Source organism: Delphinus delphis, chromosome 21, assembly GCF_949987515.2.
Source record: "Delphinus delphis chromosome 21, mDelDel1.2, whole genome shotgun sequence".
NCBI lineage: Eukaryota > Metazoa > Chordata > Mammalia > Artiodactyla > Delphinidae > Delphinus > Delphinus delphis.
Window position 1 is genome coordinate 11,823,171 of NC_082703.1, and position 16,903 is coordinate 11,840,073.

General features: G+C 36.1%; 1 protein-coding gene across 2 annotated transcripts in view; it reads left to right on the plus strand.

The window, feature by feature from the left end:
- PURG (purine rich element binding protein G) overlaps window positions 1-16,903 on the plus strand; it is a 34,427-nt gene that overhangs the window by 237 nt on the left and 17,287 nt on the right. The window contains exon 2 of one of the 2 annotated variants that reach the window (XM_060001245.1): window positions 322-1,203. In XM_060001245.1, coding sequence (XP_059857228.1) covers window positions 328-1,203 — 876 coding nt within the window. In that variant the 5' untranslated portion in view covers window positions 322-327. Of the gene's footprint in view, window positions 1-321; window positions 16,837-16,903 lie in introns of those variants that run through there. The other variant, XM_060001244.1, reaches the window with a different exon arrangement.

Here is a 16,903-nt window from a genome sequence, read left to right on the forward strand (position 1 = left end):
GCTGGGGCCCCGGGGGCTGTCCAGCCCGAGGCGGGCGGCCCGGCGGCGAGCGGGAGCGGGAGGCCAGGGGCGGCGGAGGGATGCTGTGTGCCCGGTGCGGAGCCGGGAGACGCCGCCCGCCGCCCGCCGCCCGCCGCCGCCGCCGCCGCCGCCGCCGCCGCCGTGGACCGTCCTGGCGCTGCGGCGGCCGGCGCTGCGCAAAGAGCGGCCAGGTGTGGGGTTCCCGGGCAGAGGCTGGGGCAGCGCAGGCCGAGGGGCGTCTGCGATTGTTCTCAACACTCCTCCCCCACCCCACCCCGTGTGTCTGTTTGTCACTTGCAGCTGAAGATGGAAAGAGCCAGGCGAAGGGGAGGCGGCGGCGGCGGCGGCGGCGGCCGTGGCCGCGGCGGCAAGAATGTAGGGGGCTCTGGCCTCAGCAAGAGTAGACTCTATCCCCAGGCCCAGCACTCCCACTACCCCCACTACGCGGCTTCAGCCACCCCTAACCAGGCTGGGGGCGCAGCCGAAATCCAGGAGCTGGCCTCCAAAAGGGTGGACATCCAGAAAAAGAGGTTTTACCTAGATGTGAAGCAAAGCTCCCGGGGCCGGTTCCTAAAGATAGCCGAAGTCTGGATAGGGAGAGGCCGGCAAGACAATATCAGAAAGAGTAAACTGACCCTCTCCCTGTCTGTGGCCGCGGAGCTGAAGGACTGTCTAGGGGACTTCATCGAGCACTATGCCCACCTGGGCCTGAAAGGCCACCGACAAGAGCATGGTCACGGCAAAGAGCAAAGCTCCAGGAGGAGACAGAAGCACGCAGCACCCTCCCCACCAGTCTCTGTGGGGTCCGAAGAGCACCCTCACAGTGTCCTCAAAACAGACTACATAGAGAGGGACAATAGGAAATACTATCTAGACCTAAAGGAAAATCAACGGGGTCGCTTCCTAAGGATAAGACAAACCATGATCCGGGGAACTGGCATGATAGGTTATTTTGGCCACACTTTGGGCCAAGAGCAGACTATCGTCCTCCCAGCACAAGGGATGATTGAGTTTCGGGACGCCTTGGTTCAGCTCATTGAAGACTATGGCGAAGGGGACATAGAAGAACGCAGAGGTGGAGACGATGACCCAGTCGAACTCCCAGAGGGGACTTCTTTCAGAGTGGACAATAAAAGGTTCTACTTTGATGTGGGCTCTAATAAATATGGAATTTTCCTGAAGGTAAGTGAGGTGAGGCCACCTTACCGTAATACTATTACTGTTCCATTCAAAGCTTGGACAAGGTTTGGGGAGAATTTTATCAAGTACGAAGAAGAGATGAGGAAAATTTTCAACAGCCATAAAGAAAAGAGGATGGATGGCAGAAGGGCCAGTGGTGAAGAGCAAGAATGCCTCGACTAGAATGAAATTGAACTCCATCAGGCAAAAGTTAAAATCATAAATTGGCTAAAAGTACTGATCCATAATCATTTGAAGAAATTTTTCCTCTTTTTTTGGCCCTTTGTTATGAGTAATACCTCTAGTAGTTATACTTCAAGGAGTCTGATTCTCATGTTATGTTATCCATAAAACACTATAATTCTTATGGGAATTTCAGCCTTCCCAGAGCTAAATAGTTTAGCTGCTTCAGCTGCTCCAGACTATTGAAGTATGCAAATCAGCACAGTGTGACATTCTGACCTTCTAGATACCATAACTAAGATTAACATTGCACTATGACATAAGCCTAAAAAAAGATACATATACCTAATATGTAAGTGTGAATTTCTATTTAACAAGTTCCCCCAAAAAAGTATTCCATTCCTACTTCATTAAAAGCTGCTAGGATTACCTGTAGGACAGTTACCACAGAAACAGAAACTGACTTCTATTATAAATATATTTATTTACAAAAGTACGAGTAGAAATATATTAAATGTCCATTGGATAACTGAATATTAAACAGTACCATTAAAGAATCGAATCTTAGAGTTACTATAGTATTCTATAATTTCAAATTTTGTGGTGACCCTACAGTTTATACTTGCCATATCAATGCCATGAGAGAGTTTTAATTGGTTATTCTAAGCTAGTTATAATCCCATCTTCACCTCTGATTATTGTACCATATATTATTATTGACTTTCCAAAGTTTCAGGAATTACTTTTATGTCACTGTTGCGTGGGAGGCTTTGCTATGGAAATCTTGATATTTTAGCTTTTCATGCTAATTTGAAGGTTGTGAGAGGTTCTTTCCCAAAATACATCATGGACTCAAGGTGTTATATTTTATGCTGCTGCTTTAGCACTGTTTCAGAAGGGTTGGTGCACCAGTTACCTGATATAAAAATAATCTGTAGTAATATATTTTAGTAGCACTTTTGCAGTTGCTGCCCTGAAGTCCATTTCAACACTTACAGTATAAACCTGACTTTTAAAGGTGTTTTAATTCCAGGAAAAAAAAAAGTTTTTTTCTAAAAAGCATTTAGAATAAATATACAATTTCAGCCTGGAAAAATATAATTTGAAGATTGGTTATAAACATATTTGAAAGAATAATTCAGGCATTTTTCCAAGGTGCTCTTTATGATACTTTACACAAGGTTTACTTTACACAAGACTCACCCACTTACTGGTATTAAAAATTACTTTCCAGGAAGTGCCACAGCAATTTTTCAACACCCAAGCAATTTTTTAAACAAGTGGATATAATGTATATGTGTACCAACCCACCCTGTATTAACTGACTGAAATTTTATCTGTTGAGCTGCATTTTATCTGAATGAAATTACTGTCTTTTATCTTGGCTTTATTCACCTCCCACACAATGAGTCCATATAATCATGTTTAGAAGCCAGACACTGATTTCAGCCCCCAAATATAGCTCTCATTGATGAGAGCTGGCTGCATGGATTGAGTTCAGAATGTAGCTCTTCTTTTATATGCTATAAGTAATTCACAATTATTTTAACAGTTGATTTCCCTCCAGAGGTTTGTCCCCAAATACACTTAAGTAAGGTCACTAAGAAAACTTTATGATATGAATTAAGAAAATTAATTTCACAGATTTACGTTACTTAAGAACAAGCAATCAGTAACCTAGACATACATACTGGTGTTGGCTTACTGACTGTATTTCCAGTTTCCTCAAAGTATAAAGGAATCTCCCCAGTTCATTATAATTGTGGGCCATCTGGATCACTATGGACCAGCTGAAGGTTAGAAGATGGTGTTAGGACTAGAGTTAATAGCTCATGGCGGGTGTTGAGACTCTAAAAGTAGCAAGGATCTTTAAACAGTCCTCACTGTAAAATAACTATTCTAGGCTTGATAAAAAGTAGTTTTGGGGTATGTGAAGGAGTGGTGTACACTTGAATTACTGTACTACTGATTGCTTTGCTGCCCATCATAGTGCCTATTAATAATAATCAACCTGTCAGATTTTGGCAAACTGGAACTGTGAATATTCCAGTATTTGAGTGTTCCTATCACTATTGCTGTGACTGTATACTCTCTCTTAAAACCTTCCCTTCCAAAATATTTATATCTGTTAAATCTAAATAATTTCCTTCTTGGTTTTTAGTCTGGTAAGGTTTGAGTGTGTGTGTGTGTGTGTGTATATATATACATATATATATGTATATACACACACACACACACACATCTATGTGTGTGTATATATGTGTTATATATATACATACACATGATACAATGTCAGACTTAAATATCTTTAACTCATTGTATATAAATATTAGTTTAATTTTGCATTAATAATTTAAGTGAAAAATTGGTTAGGCAGCCAAATTTTCTACATTGTATGTATACTTCAGAGTTTTTACCATCTCAAAGCTACAAACTGGATAGATGCATATGTACCGGCAGTTGAATATACTTTAGAATCATTAAGCCTTCTGCCAGTCCTTTTGTTTCATTTTCTTCAAAGTTAATGTTCACCGAAAAATGAAATGATGCTATGATTTTTTTTGATACTTAAAATTTCCAGTCATTCATTAGCCATAATCAAATAGGATCCAATCCAAAACTCTGGTATTAGGACATGTACTGAGATGTATCTTATAAAATACGCTACTATTCTTATCTGTGCAATATACATTTTATTTATTGTCATTTGTAACATAAATGGAGCTGCAAGTGTACATGGTACTCTTCAAAATAATAGGATCCCTGCCTTGAAGACATAAAACTCTTAAGGCAACTGGATGTTAGAATTCAAAAAGTGAGCATTAAAAGTTAGTAACCAAAATTACTAGTTCACTATATAATTCTAAAACACTGATGATGTTTGCACATAATAATTCAAGCATAATGTGGTACAGACTCAAAACTGTAATAATATAAGCTGATAGTATGAAATTTGGAAACGGGTCCCTCATAATCGTTGGCAGTGTGCTCCTACCAATTGAAAGCAGCACTAATCTGTTGCTTATATGCAAAAGGTGCAATGTATTATAAAAGTATTAAACTTCTGCCACATTTTATAATTTTCCTTGTTAAAGCCCCAAACTGCCATGTCCCTTAAACTTGAGTCAAACACAAGCTTATTTGCACTAAAGAGCATGGCCAAAAAATAAATGACAGGGTGGAAAAGCTAATTGGAACCTCTTGAAATAATTGGTTCTAATGGGAGAATTTCACATTTGTCTATTTGAAAGCTATATGGTCCAGGCAGACAATCTGTCAGTTCACTAATTTAATAATGCACTTTACCTTTTGTATATAAAAGATGTACATTTATGCCACTTGACTGGTGGGATGTGTTTCAATAACTATGTAGTTAGAATCTGTAGGGTGAGCTCTTGCATGCATATGTTTGTGTTGGAACTGCCGTAGTAACAAGTTTCCATTAAATCAGTGTAATGGAGAAGGGTAGAAAATGTTTCTGCAGCAAATCCCAATACATTTAACAAAGAATTTTAAAGTAGAGTTCATATTTGTATTCTTCAGGACTAGAATCAATAAAAAACTATTTCTAGCCCAGGTTAGTATTACAGTTGAGATTATATCTAATTGAGATTCCCCATAATACCCTGAAAATGAATTTTGGGAATTTGTGCAGACAAAAAAATTTTTAACAATTCTGTTTCATTGTTGATGTGTGTTTAAATTAGTAATGAAAAGACAGTACATGATACTATATTAGAATTAAAAGTATGATTGGCTGATATGGCATCGTTAAGAAAACACCCAGACTAAAGAAAGTTCAAATTAAGGAAATGCAAAGAGCCTAAGAACAATTGCTAAAATAAATATGATATTATTTCAAAACTTGCAGAAGAACTAACTTTCACCAACCAAAAAGGGTATTAGGGGCCTTAGTGTATCCTTCCATCCTGAAAACTTCCTAAGATATACATTTGAAAACTAGATAATTGTTGCTTAATAATAGGTTGTATGTACTTTACTAACAACACTGTGTACTAACAATTCATCAAGAGTATACTATATTTACTGCATTCATTTTATATTTGTGGATAAGAATACATTATATATAGTGAACCTATCTTAATATAATCTTGTATTTATATTGTAATTTTGCAAATATTTTCAGTAAAATAAACATTTATCTGAGCTGCACAATTTGAAGAGGATGAAATTGGAATACACCCTCAGACGCTCAGTTTTAATAAGCAGCTACCATTGAAAGTTGATGTATGTACTATCTTTCCTTTAGAATTTGTTTTATGGTTTATTTTAATACTTAAGTAAATAGGACTTAATTGCAAATTTGAAATAGTGTCCTGGAAATAATTTTTTCATAAGTGTGAGATTTTCTTTTTTCCTGCTTATTTCCAAATGTCTTTCACTGGAACTATTTGTAAAATCTTATTCCAAGCTTTATGTAAGAGCTTTGCTTAGTCATCACATAGTTTGAAGTTTCTCTTTTACCAAAACACCAAACATCTTTGGCAGGATAAAATCTAAAGTAAACCACAAAGAATTTAAAGTTGATTCTATGCCAACAGAATAATACAGGTATAATATTTATCACTGCCAAATAAGATTCTTAAAATCTTTCTGGAGTTTCCTTAAAGATTTCTTGAATTTCATAGAGAAATATTGGCTTGTGGCTAGCCCATTAGAGGAAGAGAGTAGGGATGTTGGTATGCTGTTGAGACAATCTGTAGTCCACAATACTGTAGCAGTGAGGTACAGGGAAAATGTGTTTTTCCCAATTTCACGTCTTGTGAAAATTGAGTTTTGGGGGTTTTTTTGGGTTTTTTTTTTGCGATACGCGGGCCTCTCACTGTGTGGCCTCTCCCGTTGCGGAGCACAGGCTCCGGACGCGCAGGCTCAGCGGCCATGGCTCACGGGCCCAGCCACTCCGCGGCATGTGGGATCTTCCCAGACCGGGGCACGAACCCGTGTCCCCTGCATCGGCAGGCGGACTCTCAACCACTGCGCCACCAGGGAAGCCCACAAATTGAGTTTTTAGATCACAGTTACTCTGTCATACCCAAATTTATGTAGACAAACAGTTTATGTGCTAGTATATTTTCTTGTATAATGTTAAAAAATTAATCTTTTTTTTCCTTAATTTGACATGTTTTTTTAAGTAATTTAAATTTATTTAGTCAATATTTTTGAATAAGGAAAACATGCATATAGTACAAAATTTAAATGGGCCAGATGGGTAGACACTGAAATGTAGCAACCAGTGTTACCAATTTCTTGGGTCTCCTTCTAGAGTTACTTTGCATATACAAACATATGTATTATATATACAGATATTCTTCTTAAACATACAGTTGGAAACATATCGTATACACTCTCCTGTACCCACTAGTATCAATTTTAGATCTGTCATTATAAGTGAATTTTTTCCCCTTTTACCTAGATACCATACTTGATCTAGTTACCATAGATCAATTAAATGCATAGATAGTTAAATTTAATTTGAACTATTTATGACACCAAGGGAACCTCAAGGAAATTTCAAATGATTCCCATTGGAATTTACTCAAAATGCAAATATATGTATATATCAATTTTTAAATGTATAAATATTCAGTTTCCCGTCCCTATTTGAAACCACTTTGCCCTCCTAGCTCCCCCTCTTCCTTCCCTCAAAAAAGTATTGGTCTTTTTCCTGAGGTAATGCAGTTCAGGATGTTAAGTGATTTACCCAAAGTTTATTTTAGATTAACTGTGTCCTCTAATGAAAAACACCCATGTTTAAAAGCTTTAATAAATTATCACTGTTAGTCAGTTTTTACTATTTCTGTTACTATTATTTTTATCCAAAGACCTTGCCATTGTAAGAGTAAATCAGCACTAGAACCATAGCAAAAGGTTATGATCCTGCTGAAATCTTTTGATTTATTAACATGAGTGTTTATCATGAGAAAAAGTATAGTTATTAATGAATAATTCATTTAGCATTTAGTCAAATCCAAGACTAAGCAAAGGGATAATGCTACTTCTGATTATTTAAAGCATTGATTCCCTATTGAGGGACCCAGAGTCCGTGAGATTTCCTTGGGACCAAAAGGTACCAAGATGATTTGGGAAAAGATTAAAAACGTAAGGGCTATGAGGTTACAAGTACAACTAAACCATCTCTATTTTCCGCTGTAAGACTATAAAATAGCAAATATAATTGTTTGAAAATGAAATTAGCATAATTACTATTACTGAAAATATAAACAAAGTTGCTTTAATAGTTCCCCAACCCCTCCCCCTCAAAAGTCACAGTTCTCTTTTTATTCACATCAAGGAGGCACTTTAAGGTCACTTTTCTAATAACCACCAAGAAAAAATTATCTGAAAAATTAAAGGTCCCATACTTGAACCCTGAAGGATCCTATAAAGTTATGAATTAAAGCAACCAATTAAGAGTATGTGGGTTGAGAAAGAATTTCTCAAAGAGTATGTGGGTTGGTGTGTGTAAACTCTATGAAAATGTTAAAAGGTTTAAAAATTAAAGCATTGGTTTCAACTTTAGAATAATACCTTCATAAGTGATGGAATGATTTTCTGTTTGTAACATGGAAAAAGTGTTGTTAGAAAACAAGATTCTCTTAAACATTTATTTTTAAAGCATAAAAGAGTTTGCTTCTTTTATTTTAGTGATGAATAACTCATTATCCTTTGCAGAATCTGTAACATTGGTAAAGATCACCAGATATTTACTTGTTGAAGCTTAAAATGATTTATAGGTATTGTTCCTTATTTAAAGAGAGGGATCAAAAGGAAGGTAATTCACCTTCGGGAAGAGTTTTGCTTAAATGTAGGCTAAAAAATATTAATAATTTTCCATCCTTAATCAAGGAGTTTCCCATCTTGGCGCTTTCTGGTAAATTGTTTTCCAAACTTTACCTTCTTTGGAATATCTCTTGTGAGAAATTGCATAGTCTTACTGAGGCCAGTGGCATCTACCAATAAATAAAAGCTTATTGGTAATGAATTAGTGCTGCTACGGTGAGGTTAGTTTGTAATGTGAATATGAAGAAAATACTCATTTAAGTGGAATATACAGTTCCTCCTTTAGTGTTGACTTTTTTCTAAGATTGAATAGGCATTGTCCTTTCATTTTACCCCTTTATACTTAGTTTCTGTGTTATTCTATTCCAAGTATTCATTGTTCCCAGGAAATATTAGGAGTAAAGAAAAGAGAAAGTAATCCCTAAGAAAAGTGTTCATAGTATTTAAAAACTAGAGTCGCTCAAAGTGTAAAATTGGAGGGAAAGTGCTTTTGTTGGTTTTAGTCTTTATCAGAATAACGGTATAAATCTGATTACTTTATTTGATCTGATTAGAGGCCAAATGTCTTTATCTGAGACGCCTGTATTTGGAAATATTCAGTATTTTATTTTTCTTAGAACAAATGATTCTGTAGGATAATACTCTTCTTCAGGATTTTATTTATGATTTGTTGTGGATTTGATGAAGTTGTTGCCTAGAGGCGGCAAATATAAAAGAAGAAATAGAGAAGAGAAAGGTGGTGGCTGATTATTTTGCTTGCTTATAACAAAAGAAATCAATCTAATAGAAATGAGATAAATAAGTCATTCTCAAAACTAAATCCCTGTTTATTTAACCATTAAAAGAGCCTCTGAGAAAGAATAATAAGACCTAATTCTGCCAGTGTATGGCCTGACCCTGAGCAAATCATTTCACTTTTGTTGGGTGGTTTCCTTATATGAAACAAGAACAAGATTGTACAAAAAGCTAGGGTTTCCTCCTACTCTAAACTTCTTAAATTCTGTATTAACAGAATGTGAAAGAAAAAATAGAAGAATAATACCCGGATTAGAAAGTATGAGTAAGAGATTCTCTCTTTATATTAAAAACAACTATAATAATGCAGCAACCTGTGATGACGCCCAAAAGAACATGCAGAAGTGTCAGTTTCATAACACATATGTATCTCTCTAGCCACACAATAAAATTTTGTTCCTAGTCCTAAGACCAAATTGTTATATACTTACTATATAACTATCCTATGCTTTAATTTTTTTTTTACTTTTTTTTTTTTTTTTTTTTTTTTTTTTTGCGGTACGCGAGCATCTCACTGTTGTGGCCTCTCTCGCGTCCCCTGCATCAGCAGGCGGACTCTCAACCACTGCGCCACCAGGGAAGCCCTATGCTTTAATTTTTTTAAGAAATATTTTTATTATCTATATGAAGTGTCATTTTTTCGAAGTAGCATCACTTGTTTTATACATACTGTAATCATTTTCTATATTGCACGTGACAAAAGAATTTTTAAAGTTAACATCACTTTCTGAAATGCCATTGTTCCTGAAATAACCATAAATTACACTGCTAAACAATACACTGCAACTGTCATTGCATTGGTCCCCGAGAATCAGGTCCTTCCTTTGACCCCAATTTCCTTGGTCGTATTGAAGATCCTATGTTACAAATCACGACATTTAACAAATGTTAAATGTCAAGAACGCTGAACTTCGAACAATATAGTTTTGCTATAGAGGACCCTACTAGGGTATGCAAAGATAAAACATAATGAGTTTGTTTATTTGTTTGTTTTTAGCCTTGAGAAACTATAGAGGTTGATGATTAGAGGGGAGGAAAAGCATCACGCGGGTTTTTGTCTCAGAGGCACTTATTTAGGCATCCCAGTCCTCCAGTCATTGGTGCCACCACCACTGTCAACAGGGGACTTTAAAAGAGTGACACCTTTCTCCCTAAACCTGTCTTTTGGATGCCTATTTCTTTATCAAAGACAGTGTTTACGGGCAAGGAAAGCATATTTTGAAGTGCATGTATACGTGTGTGTTTTGTCAATTTCAAAAATAATAATAATATCTGTGCACATAAAATTTGATTGCAGAAACGTTTAATAAAACAGTCTTTAGCCTGGTGGTGGTTCACACTAGCCATCTGATCAACAAATTCTATAGAGTGAATTGGCTGTTGTAGAAGTTTTTTTCCTCTCTTCTCTTTCTCCTCAAATAGCAGATCGATTTTATGTTCTTCATTGCTTCTTCTTCAGTGTAGTTTGAAATCTAAGTGGGATGGGAGGGAATAATTTAGTTTGGCAGTTCTTTACCCTGGCCATTTTGTAGAAATTTTCCTCAGTTTCCCATTTCAAACACTCCAAGCAACCTTACCAAAAGAACACACCTAAGTGACAAAATTACCCAGCAAATAAAACAACAGAATCATGAGATAATGACTTAGGAATACAAGACACCTAGTGTGTACACACCTAGTGTGTATCACACCTAGTGTGATAACTTTACTTATCATTTGCTAATTTACTTCAGAAACTGTATTTTATTTCTAGGTCCTTCAGACTAGCAGTGTGATTTATACCAATGATTGTCAGTCTAGAAATTTCAATAGGGTAAAAGAGTCTGAAGGTTCAGTTGAGTTATTATGGGATTTTATCTATCACTGTTGAGTAAATTCCCCCAAAAGGGTAAACCATGCTATCATCAGGGGTAAAAATAGAATTCTAAAACTCCATCACTCATGAATAACCTCCATCCCTGTTTTTTCCTCCCTTCTGTACACTGTACCCTGTTGAAAGTGGTTGAGAACACTAATTTCTCCCACTACTACTGTAGCCCCACTCCATCCTATTTATTTGTTCAGATGACTATTGAAACACTATAAAGAAAGATTAAAGCTGATCTTTGAAAATTTATAAATTGCCCTATGAACTACACTTTGGACTCTTAAGAAAGGGCTCCTGCTTCACTTTACTTAACTAATTTCAACACTCTTAACTGTACTTCTGTATAACAGTTTAAGATGAGTAGAAAACATTTCGCTTGGGATGATATGGCCTAAAAGGGCAGTTACTCCTACTTTTCAGTACATAGTAGGTCTTCAGAAAATATTTTGACTAGCATGATTGACAGGTCATTTCAGAAATGAATTTAGCCTCTAGGAAAATTGCACCATGACCATTTTTAAATAGAAGGTGGTAACAAAAGTAAGAGTCAATCAAGATTTATCAGTACTAATAACTATTACTTATTGAATACCTACCATGTTCTAGGCTTTGTTGGACCCCTTATATCTACTATTTCTAATCTTTGTATTATCCCCATTTTAATATGCTTTTCCAGAGGTTCAGAAATTGGTTCAGTGTTTCAGAATATAATATATTTGAATCCTTACTGACACCAAGCCAAAGATTGTGCTCAGTTAGACCAGACTGCCTCTAAGACTTACTCTGAAATTTAACTCCCAACTAATAAAGCACAGGCTACCCCAGCCACCACTGTAAATAAATCTGCCTCTGATTACTGGGATGTATGGTGCTAATAAACCCAACTTATTTGATTTTTAGTATAGCTTACAGATTGAACCTCTAATCCCAACCATTTCAAGTAAGTGTGAATAATTTTTTTTTTCTTTTTTTTTTTGCGGTACGTGGGCCTCTCACTGTTGTGGCCTCTCCCGTTGTGGAGCACAGGCTCTGGACGCACAGGCTCAGTGGCCATGGCTCACGGGCCCAGCCGCTCCGCGCGGCATGTGGGATCTTCCCGGATCTGGGCACGAACCCGTGTCCCCTGCATCGGCAGGCGGACTCTCAACCACTGCGCCACCAGGGAAGCCCCAAGTGTGAATAATTTTTTAAAGGGATCAGATGATGAGAATATAGATGATTATCCCAATTCTACCCTAAGGGCATAGAAGAGACAAATTACTGTTCACAGTGGGTCTACAAGTTAATTTTTCATGAAGTGAAGTCAACTGGTTATGTTAAAAAAAATCTTATCAATATTGGTGAGAGTTTTACTGGGTGATTTTTTTTTTTTGCAACTTTTTCTGCCATCCTACTCCTTCCGCGTTATTCCATTCATTTTCATATTTTAATTACCACGTTTCCTCTTTTTTTTTTTCCTTACCTCCAGAGGGATAAATTGTGATGACTGCCCTGTTTACAGATCCACATTTTTCTCCATTACTCTAGGGCTGTGGATTTCAAACTTTAGGGGAATTAAGAATCAGTTAGAGGGTTTGTTAAACCAGATTGCTGGCCCCTAACCCCAGAGTTTCTGTTCCTTAGTTATGGGGAGTGAAGCGAGGATCAAGAATTTTTGTTTCTGATACATTCCCAGGTGACCCCATGCTGCTGATCTGGGGACCACACTTTAAGAACCAATACTCTAGGCTGAGGTGATTTTTTACCTTAGCTACAAAAGATAGTAAAGCAGAAACTTGGGTCAAAACAACTGTAGCATCTTGGTAGGAAAAAGATTCAGTGCTACTCATCCTGCTTTGAGAAATTTACAAATCTTAAAACAAGCAACTTTTTTTTATAAATTGACTAGAGGTTAGGTAAAGAATTATTATCCTCTCTTTTTTACCCTTTCATTACATTTAATAACTCTTATTAGTTCCCTCTGATATTTTTACAGCTATCTTGAGATAATTCTGATAGGGATTAACAATTATGAATCCTTATATGAAAAGTTTAGCTTTCAAATTTATGGAGACTGAAGCATATTTTTAATTTATTAAATAACTGTGTACAAGCCTTACTAAAGGAAAGTGAATAATTTCTATACTCAAGAATTGTTAATACAAGTTTTAGTGAATATTAAGTATTAGGACTTGAAGGGACCTTGTAATTAGTTTAGCCCCTTAAATTTACGTTTTGTGACATACTCCATGTAGCTCAAATGATTCATAATTACTAAAATAGGCTAAGTAAACAGAAAATAAAGGTTAAAGCTGAAAATGCTGCTTGGCTCTTAAGATATATGTGGATAGAAATACATAAATTTCTTTTAAAAGCATGTAATATTTTCACTGTCTTCCTGTGTCCTATCTATATGCATAGGATAGAGGAATTATATATATACTACGGTATATTTATGGTACTTTTTTCAAATTAACAATTGGACCCATTGATTTAAATTTAGAGATACTTCACCTACTCATTGAACATATTATTTGAAAACATAACTAACATATTTAAGAATAATTTATGTTTGCCAACCTGAAGAGATTCTATAATTAATGTGTTGATCATAATTAACAAAATGATATTTTATATATAAATCTGTATAATTAATATATATGACTATACATAGCCACTTAACAACTATCATTTTAGTGGATCACATCCTATCATAAACACAAAATTAATTCACATATAGCCACTTGGCAGTTCTGCGAGTTCATTAACTTCTATTTCCAGCTTCAGTGATTAGTGCTCCAAAAACAATAAATGAATTCCTAATTTTGAAAAACATTCACTGCTGACGTAACAGAGATACTCACCAACTCAAAAGGATCATTACAGGTGGTGTAACTTTTTTTTAATATTCTCTACCCTGTTTGTATTATAATAACAATTAAAATTTTAGGTTTAAAATATTTGCCTTAGAATTATAATCTGAGTAGGCTTCAGACAGAATAGAGATTTATAGAAGATTTCACCTCAATATGAGGACAAACTTCAAGAAGTAGTGTTACTCCCACCCTTGTTATTGGAATTATTTAAGGCAGAAACTAGACATACACTTAATGTAGGATGTATAAAGGGACTTAATAAATGAGAAAAAAAATTGGATTGTTATTACTTTGAAAATTCTTTTCAACTCAGAGAGAATTTCTTAGGAATAATACTTAGAACTTTTGCATTCAGGTCTTCTGTTAATTTACCAGGTTTGATAAGTGTGATTTCAATTTTTCTAGTATTATTCTGAAAAGAGAAAAAGTTTATCACTTCCTCACACCCCTTGTTATTGCAAAACAACATAAGAACCAGTTTTCAAATTTTCATGAGCTTTACTACTTAAATGAATTAGTTAAGACAAGTTCCATGAAATTTGCCCCACAAAATGAAGTATAACATAATTTTTATAAGAAATGTTTCACTTTTAATCATTCTTTTCAGAAAGGATTATATGAAGGAATAAGTTTAGTATGTATGTTGCTGTTTCAAAAGTACCTTCTACAGGTTTATTTGGAAAGACGTAAGTGATAGTATGGTAAATTGGAAAACCAAATTATTGGATATTATCCAATGAAGGTTTTCTTCATAAAAATCCGGAATAAATTATGTTTAAAGGTTGAAGCGAAAAAACAATATTTTCACTCTTCATTTTTTTCTTGCACTACTAATTTAAGATGGAAAGAAACCATAAAGTTTACTGAATTCATCTCAGATAATCTGTATTAGAGGTCAGGTTTCCAAGTAAATAGATTACTGTTGCAAATAATACGTGATTCTCTCCTGGAGAGTTTCAAGGCTTTGTAAAAGACAGAAGGGTAGCTGCGGCAATAATATCTAAATTCAGGGATCTAGCGTGAATCAGTATGAAACTCAGTTCTCACTTGGAGAGTCCACTTTTTTCTTGTCATTTCTTCAGTTATTTCTGCTTTCTATGATTCTGTAACATTTCCAAATTTCAAAAGGACAACTAATAATACCTTCAAGAAAGAGACCTCAGTACGTTGAAATATATTACACCAAAGCCTATAAACTATATCTGTATTATACATTTCTAAATATTTAGCTAAGTAAATTTTACTCCTCTACAGAAATATTGTGTGTGTGTGTGTTTGTGTTTGTGTGTGTGTGTGTCTGTGTGTGTGTGTGTGTGTGTCTATAAAATTATGAAGAGAGACCAGTTCTTTCTGCATCCCCTTACATACCCTGGAGAAGTAACAACAAATTTGTTTCATCTTGTTTGTTACTACAGTTGATTGCCTGCCCTAAAGTGCGGCGTTGAGAATTTGAAATCTGCATCTAGAGGGAAAGAGAGAAGAACAGCATTCATGCCAAATATTTGCTATTTGTCATCTCTGCTTTAGAGCTATAATGTTCTCATTGTAGTTCTGAAAATTTCAAGCTTAGCCAGACAGCTGGCTCTTGGAGCACAAACTGTCTTGTGACTCACCTAGGAATATGTCTCTTCTAATACTTCAAAGAGATGGGTTTTTTCCTTCTTGGCCGTGTCGCGCGGCATGTGGGATCTTAGTTCCCTGACCAGGGATTGGACCCATGCCCCCTGCAGTGGAAGCGCTGAGTTTTAACCACTGGACCGCCAGGGAAATCCCCAAAGAGATTTTTTTAATCCAATGGTCCCTCCTTTAAAACAGTAGAGAATCTCTTCTGTGCCTCTGAAGGACTCAAAGAACCATGACCATGATGATGTCATCAAAATACCCTTCAGCATTAAACTCTATATGTACCTTTAATGAGTTCTAACTTCCATTAAAATGACAACAGTTTCTCCCTTTCAAATTCAGCCCAGTCATCCTCAAACATTAGTGTACATAGCAATTAAAAATGCAGGCTTGGTCCTCATCCCCAGAGATTCTGATTGTGTTGGTCCAGAGTGTGGTTTGAAACTGGCTCTTTCTCATTCTGATACAGATGGTCTGGAGGCCATTTCTTGTCATGGTCTTAGACTTGCATCCTTTCTCCCATATCATTTTTCTAGCTGGAATTACTTGAATTATAATCCTGTCAGCCATAACACCATGGGAAGATGATTTTTTGATTATGCTATTAACAAGTTATAGCTACGGCTCACTAAACTCAGAGAGGCTGAATACACAAATCCAAATATTTAAGATTGTGTGCTATCATATTGGCTAGCTTTCTGGGCAGTGATCACTGGGAATGCCAGTTTTCCACCACCTCCTAAATTCAAATTCAAACTACTTGACATATAACCCCACTGGTTGCATACTTCCCCACATTTCACAACCAAAACATTCTGAGTCTTCCCAGCCCGAATCAAGTCCATAGGTAATTTGTCTTTTGCCTTCTCACAAGTTGACCCTCAGAGTCTTGAATGACTTTTTTCAACCTTATTTTTTCAGATAAAAGTTAAAATTTATTAGGAGTAGAAAATATATCCTTAATCAATCTGAATGCCTCACTTCTGATCTTGTTCAACTTTTTTGTATGTGTTTAAAAGAGCACATAACAAGAAATTTGCTATCTTAACCACTTCTAAGTATACAGTTCATCGGTGTTAAGTATATTCACCTTGTTATACAACCAATCTCCGGAACTTTTTCACCTTGCAAAACTGAAACTCTATACCCATTAAACACTCCTCATTCCCCCATCCCCATCCCCTGGCAACACCATTCTACTTTCTTTTCAACCTTTCTTTTCAATAAGCAAGATATTTTCTGAACACTTCTTCCACCAATAATGGGTTTATAATTATTGCTACTTAGCTCTCCAAGTAGAATCCTGATAGCTTGTATTGTTACAATTCTCATGCAAAAAGATTTACAATTACAGGGCAATTGTGCTTATATTAAGAGCCCTTTATAATCTTTGGGTGACTGAATGAAGGGCATTTTATCCTGGAAGCTTTCCACTGATTTACAGAGAAAGGTAGCACTTTATTCCTCCTGAGACCTAGGGGACTCCAAATGGAATCTTTGTGCTTGTTTGTTGAAGGTTTGAGGTTAGAGTTACCAGGTCAATTAGGCTTAAGTCCTGGAATTTCCTAGACTTTTCCTA